Source organism: Pelmatolapia mariae, linkage group LG6, assembly GCF_036321145.2.
Source record: "Pelmatolapia mariae isolate MD_Pm_ZW linkage group LG6, Pm_UMD_F_2, whole genome shotgun sequence".
NCBI lineage: Eukaryota > Metazoa > Chordata > Actinopteri > Cichliformes > Cichlidae > Pelmatolapia > Pelmatolapia mariae.
In genome coordinates, this window is record NC_086232.1 from 40,998,891 (window position 1) to 41,011,015 (window position 12,125).

The window sequence follows — 12,125 nt, forward strand, 5'->3', positions numbered from 1 at the left end:
TTGCAACTGAGATTGCGTCTGCTTTTTTCACTGGGTAGATTTCTGGCCATTTTGAGAAAACGTCTATGATTACTAGAGCATATTTTGAACCCTGACACTCATTCAATTCAATGAAGTCCATGTGAATTGTATGAAATGGGTGAGGTGGTGTAGGAAAATGTCCTCTTTTTGGTCTTAAGTTACCTTGGGTATTGTGTTTTTGGCAGGTCATACATGTTCTCACATATTCTTTTGCTGAAGTTTCAAAATTTATAGTATAAAATTGTCGGTTTATCATAGAGACCATTCCTCCCGTTGAGACATGGCTGAAGCCATGGCTCACTAGAGCGGCTGTTTTGTGTAATGATTTGGGAAGAATGGATTTTCCTGCTACTTTCATTATGTCATCAGTGTCCAGTATTGCTCCGTGTTTTAGCCATTGTTTTTGTTCTTTTGGTGGCGCTGCTTTTTGTTCATCCTGCAATACAGATAGTGGAATGGTGTGGTGTTCATGAGTTGATAATAAGACTGTGGTTGCTATGGCTGCTGCTTTTGCAGCTTTGTCAGCAAAATTGTTTCCCTTTGTAATTTCAGAGTCATCCTTCTGATGTGCTGAACATCTGCAAATTGCTAAATGTCGTATCACATAAGGAGTTTCTTCCCATGTAAACAGATGTGTGCCATGATAAAACCTTTCTCCACACACTAGAAATAAGAAACTAATTTTAACCCTCTGTTACATCTTATTCATTTATTTTACAATCCAGTTATTTTTCCAAATCTAGTATCAATGAACTAATTTGCATATTAGCTCATAATGCGCTAAGTTGACAGGTCAACAGAAATGCACGTTCAAAATATTATCACAAAAGAGAATTTCCTTCATACTGTAAATTACTTGTGTTGCATCAATCAAACAGAAAGCATTCCACAATTTATTGTATTACCGACTAAATTATTGTCTGATTACTGCTTGGTCATACCAGACTCTCTCTGTGTCTTTATTTTTTCTTCTCTGTTTTCACAAACATTTCACCTATTGTCCTGCAAGCTGAAGAGTTAAATGTCAGCAGTGGATAAATTCAGCATTTGATAACAAAAACTCTGTTAAGTTTTTCCTGCTTTAACACCAATGAGAGATATAGGCGCATGTATAGTGTGTGCTATAGTGTAAGCTGTTCTTCATTGCATGTATGTGTGGTAGTACGCTTGCATGCAAGGCCTCTGGGCCTGTCTCACCCAAAAGGGCATTTTCTTAACAGCTGCCTTTCTCTCGCGTGTGTTAAGAAAGGCAAATGTGCTTGTAGCAGTTGTGAGATTATTATGCTGTTATATGTTACATTATACCTGTAATCAAAATGAGTACTGATACTGCTGTAGGCCACATCATACTTCTTGGGTAATCAGTATGTAGTTTTAGTTTGCATCATACTTTTGAGTTAAAAGAATGTGAGAATCATTAGATTCATTAGATAGGTTTGTATTATCCTATACTGTTGACTTACTGTGAGTGAGTTACACTGTTTTCTGATAGTAGAGACAACAGAGCACATTCTTCACCTCCACCTTTGTTGGAAGCAGAAAAACAGGGAGCCAAGGTCATAACTCAGGCTCACTGGGAGTTAGAAAGAATGTAAATGCTTAGTTTGTGGCTGTGGCACATTTTGTATGGCTTCTTTTCTTTGTTTAGTAGCTTTCAGCCTTCACCTGAGAGGGTGTGCCCTAAGTATGTGACTTCAGGTCTCCATAATTAGAGTTTATTTAAAGATAAATAAGATGATTTCATTTATTGGTCACAGATCATGCACTAGACGGTATTTTGCAGTATTAGCCTTCTTCACTACTTAAACAAAACATCACTCTTTGTTTTATTATTATTATTATTATTATTATTATTATTATTTTAAATTCTCCTTTCTCAAAAACAGAAAATGAAATTGTAGTTGTTCTTGGCTGAGAAACACAAAACCTCCTTTTTTTTTTTTCTTTTTTTTTCAAGACAAGAAACTAAGTTTTAATTTTTCTGCCTTATCACCTAAAACAAAACAGACAACCCAGCTCTCAGCTGGCTCTGAACTTATCATCATCAAGGTCGCATGGTGAGAGCTACTTCAGAAGTTACAGTACTCATCACTCAAGCAACATTTCAAAAAACAAAAAACAAAAAGCAAAAACTCAGCACACTACACAGAGAAGTAAATCATATGCCTAATCATTATGTGTCACTGTGATCCACAAGTGTGATCACAAATTTATTTATTTTTCAAAAAAAAAAAGAAAAGAAACAAAACAAAAAACAAGTTGTTGATGGCATGAACGCTTTACACACATGGGTCAGGACACAAAAAAGGCTGCTCCCAAAGACAAATCAGAAGTGTGAGGGGAAAAAAACTGAGCTCACAGACAGCTGCATGTTTGAGCTTTAATCGCTCTCATGCAGCTCCTGCTGTAAAAAATGTGTAACCTGCTCATCAGCTTAGCAGTGACCACATATTTAATTCAGCTTCTCAATTTTGTAGCTTTAGCTGTTATATACAGGGTTTAGCTTATTAGTTGTTAGTATAGGTGTGCTCTATATTTCAGCAATGTCTCATCTAGGATGACAGGTTTTCAAGCAGGTCAAGTGCCTCTATTAGTTTAGATATTTTCTTTATTTTCTTCATCTCATATGTCATTGTACTGAATTTGAGCAAACCTTAAGCTTGATGCAGACTACTTTTAACAATTATCCACCTCACATCATAACTGACTGAGGTGCCTTTTCATATTAATATTATTTCATTATTAATGCTATTATCTTTTTATATAACAGCAATAGTATATTACAATATTTTATTTATATTTTATTTTGTATCCACCGAGGGCTGCGGGTGATCTGCAGTTTCACCCCCTCCCAAGCTGGAGACATTTTCCTTTTCACACACTTTCCTTGGCTAAACAATGACACAACCTTAATATACTTTATGCATCTCTCTATTCCATTTGTTCATGTGTTTGTGTGAATCATGTATTTTCGTTCATTCTATTCATTCTGGGCATGGTCTTCATCCCAACTACGTTTCATTGTTAATACCAGTTTACAGGTTGTTATCCTTGCTATTATCAGTTTAAATACATTACACTTAAGCTCTAATTCAATTTAGCCTTTTGTTTATTTTATTTTTTCTGTCTCTCCCTTTCATCTGTCTGGGTGGTGGCAGCCACAGTAGTTGCAGCTAATCATTCTGTGTCGGGCGTTCTCTGTGTCTTACAGTGACGTGCAAAATGTCCTTCTTTTCCACACTTCCAGCATTTAGTGCTAAAGTCACTGTTTGGTGTGTGTCTAAACCTGCCTCTACCTCTTGCTCTTCCTCTATGCATTCACCACCCCTTCTTTTGGATTATTCCTTGTTGTTTTTCTAACCATTCCTCATCAGGTGTTAATTTTACTTGTTTATTTTCCATTGTCACAGAGTTTGCTGGGCTGTCTCTGGCACGCTAGACTTGGGAGTGGTTGCTGATACGCCCTTCTACTCCACTCTAAAAGTGAAGCGGTATCAGTTTTATGAGATGAAACTCAACCGTTCTCCTTTGTCACCAGTACGTGAGCCTCAGCAAAGAAAAAATGGAAGTAGTTCAGCAGCGTATTGTGCTGTAAAATCAACTTACTTCCAGACACATACACACATAGACATTTGCACGCTTAAACCTATTTGGTCATGAAGTAATTTTGGCTACCTCTAAAACCAGCCTAAACTTAGTTCCTTTTGGTCTTTTGGTGAACTTAAACCTATTTTACGCGTTTCTTTCTTTAAACCCTTATGGCGGGTTAGACCAAAATAGTGGTTTTTCACCCTCAGACGTCTCACTGGTGGTTCGGATCGTCAGACTGAATCCCACCGCCGTGGACCAGACTATAAACACCGGCCCGGACCCGAATTTACGTCCCGGGGCTTTCTTCCTCGTCTAAGAGGGCTGTGCACAGACTTCGGTGCTGGCTTCCCACGGCGTCAGGAATCAGTCCGCCAGATCTCGGAACAGAGTCACAGATAACAGTTCTGATGTTTCTGATCCGGCTCTCGAAGGACCAAAATAAATGTCAAGAGATTTATTCTAAGACACTTCTTCAGCTGAGAAATCAGAGAGGAGAAACACACACTGCAGTTAGTTACTTGCAAGCAAGGGCAGTCACAGAGCACGAAAGTGAGAGCTCCGGGACACGCGCTCTGCCACTGCCCTGGTCTTTATTTATACACAGAAAAGTAATACAATAATGAATACATTTGTTTAGTGGAATGTTGATACGTGAGCATGTGTGTATGTGAGTGTGTGTGTGTGTGTGTGTGTGTGAGTGAAGCGGCTCCTTTTCCCAGTACAGTGAAACTGCTTGTTCAGCTCTATCGCTGTGGGAAAGAACTGATAAGAAAGAGAACAGAACAAGTCTTAAAGATGAACAATAGTCTAAGTCATCAAAAGGTTATTATGCAGTATTCTATCACATATAAACTTATATCATTAAAAGCTTATACTGACTACTAAGTACAATTTTCTATTGACAATATGTAAGCGTGTAAAACCTGAAGATAGTCAGATTAACAGTATTTTGTCTCTATTTGCAATTCATCTCATGTAAACAATAACGTCACAGTGTGACGTGAAAAATGGCACATACCTTTGACGTTGCTTGACGAACTCTGTATTCCTCGTCCACACATAACGCAAAAAAAGGAGTTTTAAAAAATCTCCGTTTTCGGTGATTTGAAATGCCGTTTACGTGTAGCCGCGTTTTCAAAAACACCCGTGTAGGTGTGGACGTAGCGTAAAAGAGTTAGCAGTTTACTTTCTTACTTTCTGCTTAAATGTTTGAGGTGTGAAATAAACCGCAATGGAGCAAAATATGGGTATGTGTGGTTGGAGGATGTGTTTGTTTGTGCGTGTGTGCATGCGTGCGCGCGCGCGCCCGGGGAGGGGGGCGAATATTTTTCTTGTAAAACAAAGTTTGGGAACCACTGAATTATAACAAGCTTTGGACTGCCTCTATACTTCTACAGAGCCCGAACTCTCTTAGGCAGGTCATTTCTTTCTTGTAATTGGTAGTCTTCAGGAATAGTTCCTTAAAGGACATTCAAAGCTTCTCTTTGGATGTTGGCCGCCTTTCGTTCTGTTATCTGTAAAGATGATCCCACACTGCTTCAGTAATGTTGAGGTCCAGGCTCTGGGGAAACCAGTCAATATTTTTGCAGATTCCACTGAAAGTATTGTGTGGAATTTCCTGCAACTCTAAAAAAATCAAACAACAAGTATCTAGAGAAGTTCCATTAGAAGAACAATTTAGATGATTTCCGTCTTTGAGCTTTGTTTATGCTTTAATGATTCATAGGTCAGCGTTAAGTTGTTTTAAAAACAAAACACATTCCCCTGAAAATTATCAGGCACAAGAACTGGACCGAAAATGAATGAAAAAGCAGCCAATGTTTTTTTTTTAAAAGCATTTGAAAGACCTTTAGAAAGTCTGCAGATCAATGAAAGTTTGCCTCCATGGAAGCAAAATATAAAGAAATGTGAGGTGACTCAAGACTTTTGGATAGCACTTTATTATCAAAGATTCAGGAGGAAAATTATTTCTATAACCTTCAAATCTTATAAACCTTCAGAGAACTGAGGCACAAACGATGAATCTGCTCAACACTGTTGCCCCTCCATGCTTGCCTCTTGATTGTTTTAGTAATGCTGTAATATAACTTCAAAAATATGACAACCTGCCCAAAGAACTTTGTGTCCAACACTATTTCAAAGGGTGGGGTTTATAACAAGTAAACTCTCTGTTTCTGTAATTCAACAATCAAACATTTCTCTGTCAGACACCACAACCTGCCAGCCTAAATGTATTCAAGTCAAAATATTGTACAGTAACGACTGAACGACGTGCAGAGCCTGCAAAAAAGCAGATCGGAAATTAAATATCTTATCATGTCAATAATGCAAGTTTTTGCTCTTTTTTGTCTGTGCTTATGGAGTTGTGTTTGTACACTCTCAAAACCTCTGTGCATTTGCATTTAAGTTTAATTATCTGCAGCATGATAATATTATCAGACTTACACTTATGAGAGCATTACTGTAGACACAGACATGTAATGTCTTCTGAAAGAGGTATTCAGACTCGGCTCTAATATCTCATTATTCCAGAGAATCATGGGAAAAAATATAGACCATGGGCTGAAATTCTTTGGAAGAGCCATCTTCGGGGACGTCGGGGAGGATGGACTCCCGGGTGTTGTGGTTGAATCACATGGTGCAGCGGTTGTATTCAGGTGAATATTATATGACCACTACACCTATAAAGGAGGCTAAAATTTACAGCGACAATCTATTTAAGTTCATTTGCTGCCTTTCAGATCCAAGCCAGTGTTCAACGTCTTGGCTCGTCTGTCTTTTCAACCTGAGAACCTTGACACCCTGAGTCCAGATAAAAATGTAGCTTTGGTTAAAATAACGGCATGCTTTGAAAAGGTCGAAGCAACAAAGAGCAAAGCAGGTAGGTTTGTTGTGATGAGCGGACTAATGTGGAACATTAAAACAGTTTTAAAAAATTCACATTAATGTGTAATTAATGTGTGTGAATGACTTTTTTCAGGGCCAGTGAGCTCAGCATTGACCATCACATATATACTTAATGTGATGGGTCAAGCAAGTCAAAGTATGTTCAGTCAGACCCTGGAGCTGAGAGATGAAAACACCTGTGTCAGCTACTCCATCAACAGAGCAGTAAGAATGTTGAACATCATCTGTTTATTTATTCACTCTCTGATGACTTTAACACATTGTTCAATCACCACTTTTCCTTAAAGCGCCAGTTTTGTAAGCTGTTTTAGTGTTTTAAGCCATAACATGCACTATGGACATGTCACATAAGATTCTGAATTTAGCCCACCCTCACAATACTTAAATATAAAAGACATTTTACATCTCCTTATTTTCAGGCAACTTTCTCCTGACTGACTGTCCCTCGCAAGCTTAGGGTTTAAAGCAATGAGCAGAGGTGGGCGGGCTTTGTCTACAATTCCTTTTCTTTTGGCCACGCCCTTTAGGGTTCACCACAGGAAATCATTTGACTGCAAGCTTTGGACATGCTTAATGTGAGCATCTACCACTGTGACAGAATGATAAGGACATAGGGAAAGGCATTATATATGGCCCTTAATATCAATAATCAGGTTTATTTATATTGTGCCAAATCACAATCACCTCAATAAAGATCCTACAGAAAACACCAGCAATCATGCAGCTTCCTATGAGTTGGCACTCTGCAGCAGTGGAAAGCAAAACTTCCCTTTCAACAGGAACAAACCTCAGGGACAAACGGGGGAAGGGCAGCCATACATCTCCAGTGATTGGTTGGGGGTGAGGGGAGGGAAACAGGACAACAGTCAAGCTGTGCAAGACAGACAGAGATTAATAATAACTAATGATTAAATGCAGAGTGCTGAAGAATGAAGAGGTGCTTGTGGAACAAAACCCCAGCACCATAGGCCTATTGCAGCATAACTAAGGGAGGATTCAGGGTCACCTGATCCAACCGTAACTATAAGCTAGGGCAGGCAGACCCTGATCCTGTATCCAGAGACCAAAACACCACAGACAACAGCAGGATAATGTTGTTTAGGTACTATTAAATTTAATTTAATTTAATTTAAATAAGAAAATCTAATAAATTGTTAAATATACTCATTTAGCAGCAGTGTATGTGAGATGTTAGGTGGATAAGATGAGGTGGTTTGTAGCAACATTAAAAAATAAAATTCAAAAAAATCCCAATGGATCTACCTGAATGATGCAAACAGAAGTGAAAAACTTATCTTCATCAGTTTGAATCCTTAGTAATTAAGGTGTTACCCTAAGAGTTATCAAATAACAGTGCTTGAGTTTGTTACCATTGTAGTATTTTTAGGCTTTTTGAAAGCTGATGACAACGACTTTGTTTCCTACAGAACTATGTGGCAGACACATCAACACCTCTCAGGATCAGACTTAACTTCCTTCAACCTGACAGCGAGAGCGAGAGCGCCGTCCTGAGCGTGGACTCTGAAAGAGAGGCTGTCCTTGAGGTAAGTTCAGTCTGTATTTACACGCTTATTGTATACAACCAAAGATACAGCTATAGTCATGTCCTATTATTTTTACCAAGAATATTTAGTAGGATTTAACATGAGGTCTGAAGCTTTTTTCTGACCTGTGGTTTAAGTTTGACCCGTTTTATTTTTTTACTTTTTACAGATTCCCATTTCAAAATAATGCAGAAGAAGTGAAAGCTGACCTGTTCAAGAACATATTTCTGATCTTTAGCAAGTAACAAACATGCTCGGAAGAGTTGTTATCATGGAGTAATTATTATCATTAATAAAAGACTTATTAATGAAAACAATGAGAAATTACTTTGTCTTTAAATGTAAAACTTTTCAATTCATTCTTTCCTAATTTTTAGTTCTTTAATTTAGATTCAGTTTTGTTTTATTTACACCCCACATAATCACAACAACAGTCACCTAAAGGCCATAAAGACTCTGCACAAAATAGAGATAAATGCAGAGAACACCCCAACAATAAAACTAACCCTCATTAACAAGCACATGGCAACAGTGGGAAGGAAAAACTCTCTTTCAACAGGAAGAAACCTCCAGCACAACCAGGCCCAGGGAGGGGCAGCCAGCTGCTGTGACCAGCTGTGGGTGAGGAGAGGAGGAAAGGACAAAAGACGTGCTGTGGAAGAGAGCCAGAGATTAATAATGACTCACCATTAAAAGCTGAGAGGTGTGTAAACACACAGAGAGTGAGGAAGAAACATCATGAGAAGCCGTCAGCAGCCTGAGCCTTCAGTTAGCTAGAATCTAAAGTTGTTTCACAGAGACACTCTGCTGATGTGTTTAAACTTTTGTCTCGTTAAATCCAAAAACAGAAAAAAAACCCCGTACTAAAGCCTTTCACATTGGGCTGGGTATTGTCACTGATTTCTAGAATCGATTCGATTTGATCCTCGATTCAATTTAATTCAATTTTGACTCAGACGGTCAGAAATATTATAATTCTGATTATTTATCAGTACTGACACTTGTGAGACTTCATCAGAGGTGTAAGCTTCACAGCAGATTCCTTTGTGTTAAAGTAACTGAGGATAAAACACAGAAAAACATGGAGATTTTCCTGGCCTGGCTTTTTTTTTTTTTTCTTTTTTTTTTTTGGCCTTTCCCGTTTGGTTCTTTTGCCATCAGAATTATTGTCTAAAGGCGAAGAAAGATGCCCAACGGATTTACTTTACCAAATGGACCATCCCAGCCTTGCCGTATTAGTCTATTTGATTCACCTTTTATTGTTTATTTTATGTTATTTTCACTTGCTAAATACGGGACAGACTTGACTGGGGAAAAGAAAAGGGAGAAAGAAAGAGGGAAAGAAAAACAGCGGGGAAGAGGAACGGTGATACAGGGCAAAAAACAAAAACCAACAAAACAAACAGACAAAAAATACAAATATCAATCACCTGGATCACCTGTTGAGAAAGAAAAAAAGAATAAAGCAAAAAAAAGAGAGCAATATAATAAACAACATTATCGCGATGATCTATGTGAGTATAACAGTAAACACTAAATATTAAACATTATTGTGCAGCACGTAAGATCGACAGCGCACAGTGTGCTTCGAGGTAGGAGCCAAAAAGGGTGTAGTTTGTGTTAAGTCTAATTGTTGAATGTTGTCATTGTGTTTCTTAAATTTGTAAAGTCTTTGTTCAAACTACAGGATCAAAGCCATTCCTTTGATCCTGACCACCTCTCCAACCACTCTGTGCCGGGGGAGGTTTTATTGTAGATACATTCTATCAACAGATCTGTTTCTTCTGTTGTAAGCTTCCTGCTTTTATGACCCTTTTGGTCAGCAGGAGATCACACAAACGCACCCCCATGACACACACACACACACTTACACACGCGCACACAGGTGCTTACACACAGACACATAGTGCCTTGTCTTTGTAACCAAGGGGAGTTTTACGGTGGGAGGTGCTTGTGCTGTGATGTGTACTGTAACTGTCATGTCAATAAAAAGGCTACGAGGACAGCTACTCTTTGAAGGATTTGGGCTAGAGACAGGTGAGGAGTGTGAGCTCCAAGAGCTGGTTCTTGACCAAAGAGTCCCTCGTTAGCGAGTTAAAAAACCAGTTAAAGATGTTGTGTCTTGTTTTCCGTTCTCCATGAGGAATAAGTCTCTAAACTAGCGGGGCATGTGGAAACACAGACCCAACAGTTTGTGTGTGTGTGAGCACCCGTTTGTACACCTGTGAGCGTGAGCGTGCTTGTATTTAAAAGGTTCTTTCATGTAATGATCCGCTAGAGGGTGTGGGGAGCCACAGCCCCGTCCTCCAGGGCTTGAAGCAGGTATGGAGGAGATCCAGGCTCCAGACATCCAGAGGCCCCAAGAGCAAAGGAGACCAAGGAAAACCAACGGAGGGGCAACTGTGCCACTATCCCAGAAAGAGCTGAGGAGAGCCCCAGATGAGGGGTCACTCAGCAGTCGCGGAGCAGAAGCCGTGGGGGGTTGCAGTGACGTGCCCGTGAGCTCCGCCGGCAGCCAGCTGTGCCAGAGTGACCAAGCCCCAGGCCGAGAGGCCGAGGGCACCCCACCCCCGAAGGTGCCTGAGCGAGCCCCAGGCTCCGACAAGCAGCCACCAGGAGTGAGCCCATGCGTACCTGGATGCCCATCCCCGGACACAAAGAACCACCAACACACCAATGTCTGAGGGCGTCTGCCACTGGCAGGGGAAGTGGTGGGGGGAGATAGGCCTCCATACCTTGGAGGGCCTGAGATGTCCCTAGAGAGGTGGCGTTTGATACCCAACCTGACATATAGACACAGACATACAGGCACACACAGATACAAACATCCATTCCCACCCTCATGCTCTCATATGCAATTACTCAACACTCACCCAACGTGGAGACAGACATAAATAGACACTGTACACGCAATCACACTCCCCAAGCGTACTCTATACCCCAGGTCTAGGTACCCTTGCCCCTGGAGGGGGAAACTGCACCCAGACCCAGGTAGTGTTACCCTTTTCCCTAGGGTGGAGAGAAGCAGACCGCCCTGAATCCACAGCAGCAGGGAGGCCCCACATTCCAGACCCCAATCGGATGGCCAACCCCAGCCCCCCCGCCCCAACAGGCAACAGAGAACAGGGGTGTGAGAAGACTCCAAACCTCCCTCCGCCTGCTCATATGTAGTGTTGATGCATGTGTGTTCTAAGGTGCATTTAAAACCCAGGAGGGCATGGAGCTACCTGCCAGAGAGCAGCAGGTAAGCATATAGCCCCTCCTGATAGCCCTCAATGTCTACATGTATTTAAAATTGAGAGGTGGGCAACGACGCCAGGGGTGAGGTTGTACACCCTGTTGGTCTTCTGGATGCCGTGTAGCGTGCCCACCCCCAAGGTCCTATATGTATGTGTTATGAGAGTGTGAGTAATGTGAAAGTTGTGGGATAAAATTGAGGCACAGGCAAGCAGAAGAGGACGGGGGGGGGATGCCTCCCCTGCACCCTGGTGACACAGCAGTACCCCAAGGCCCTGCATGTGTGGGTGATTGTGGTGGAGCGGGAAGAGGGATGCAGCTGGAGATGGGGAGGGAAGGAAGGGTGGGGCCAGTGGCCCCTCCTTGGGGCCAGCTCCCCCGCTGACCTCAGTAGGCACTCCCATACTCTGCAACCCGCCAGGGAAAGGGGGCCCAGGCCCATCCGGACCGGGGCCCAGTTCAGCCAACACAGCCCTTAACAGGCCATGACCGCAACCCCGGGTTGATCCCTCCAAGGAAGATGCTCCTGAGGAACCCCCCGACGCCCTAAGCCTGTCCCTACCCCCACACCAATCACAAGAGCGAAGGTGGGACCAAACTATGACCCCCCACCCCCACTAGGTGATGGAGCTGATCAAAGGAGCCCAGAGCAATTGATCTGATGTGGTGGCAGAGGCTGTATCAAGACTAATGTAATCTATTAGATAATTTCTATATTGGTTAGAATTAAGATTATTTTTCCAGTTCATGGGGACTGTTTTCTTGGCGATGCATAGGGCAGTGAAAACCATATGGGCTATATTCTTTTCCGTAGTGACATTATCT

The 12,125-nt window shown here is 41.3% G+C and overlaps 1 protein-coding gene across 1 annotated transcript in view; it reads left to right on the forward strand.

The window, feature by feature from the left end:
* dnah6 (dynein, axonemal, heavy chain 6) overlaps positions 1–12,125 on the forward strand; it is a 112,865-nt gene that overhangs the window by 97,147 nt on the left and 3,593 nt on the right. Inside the window, 3 exon segments of the mRNA XM_063477345.1 lie at positions 312–332; positions 3,709–3,736; positions 6,498–6,504. Coding sequence (XP_063333415.1) covers positions 312–332; positions 3,709–3,736; positions 6,498–6,504 — 56 coding nt within the window.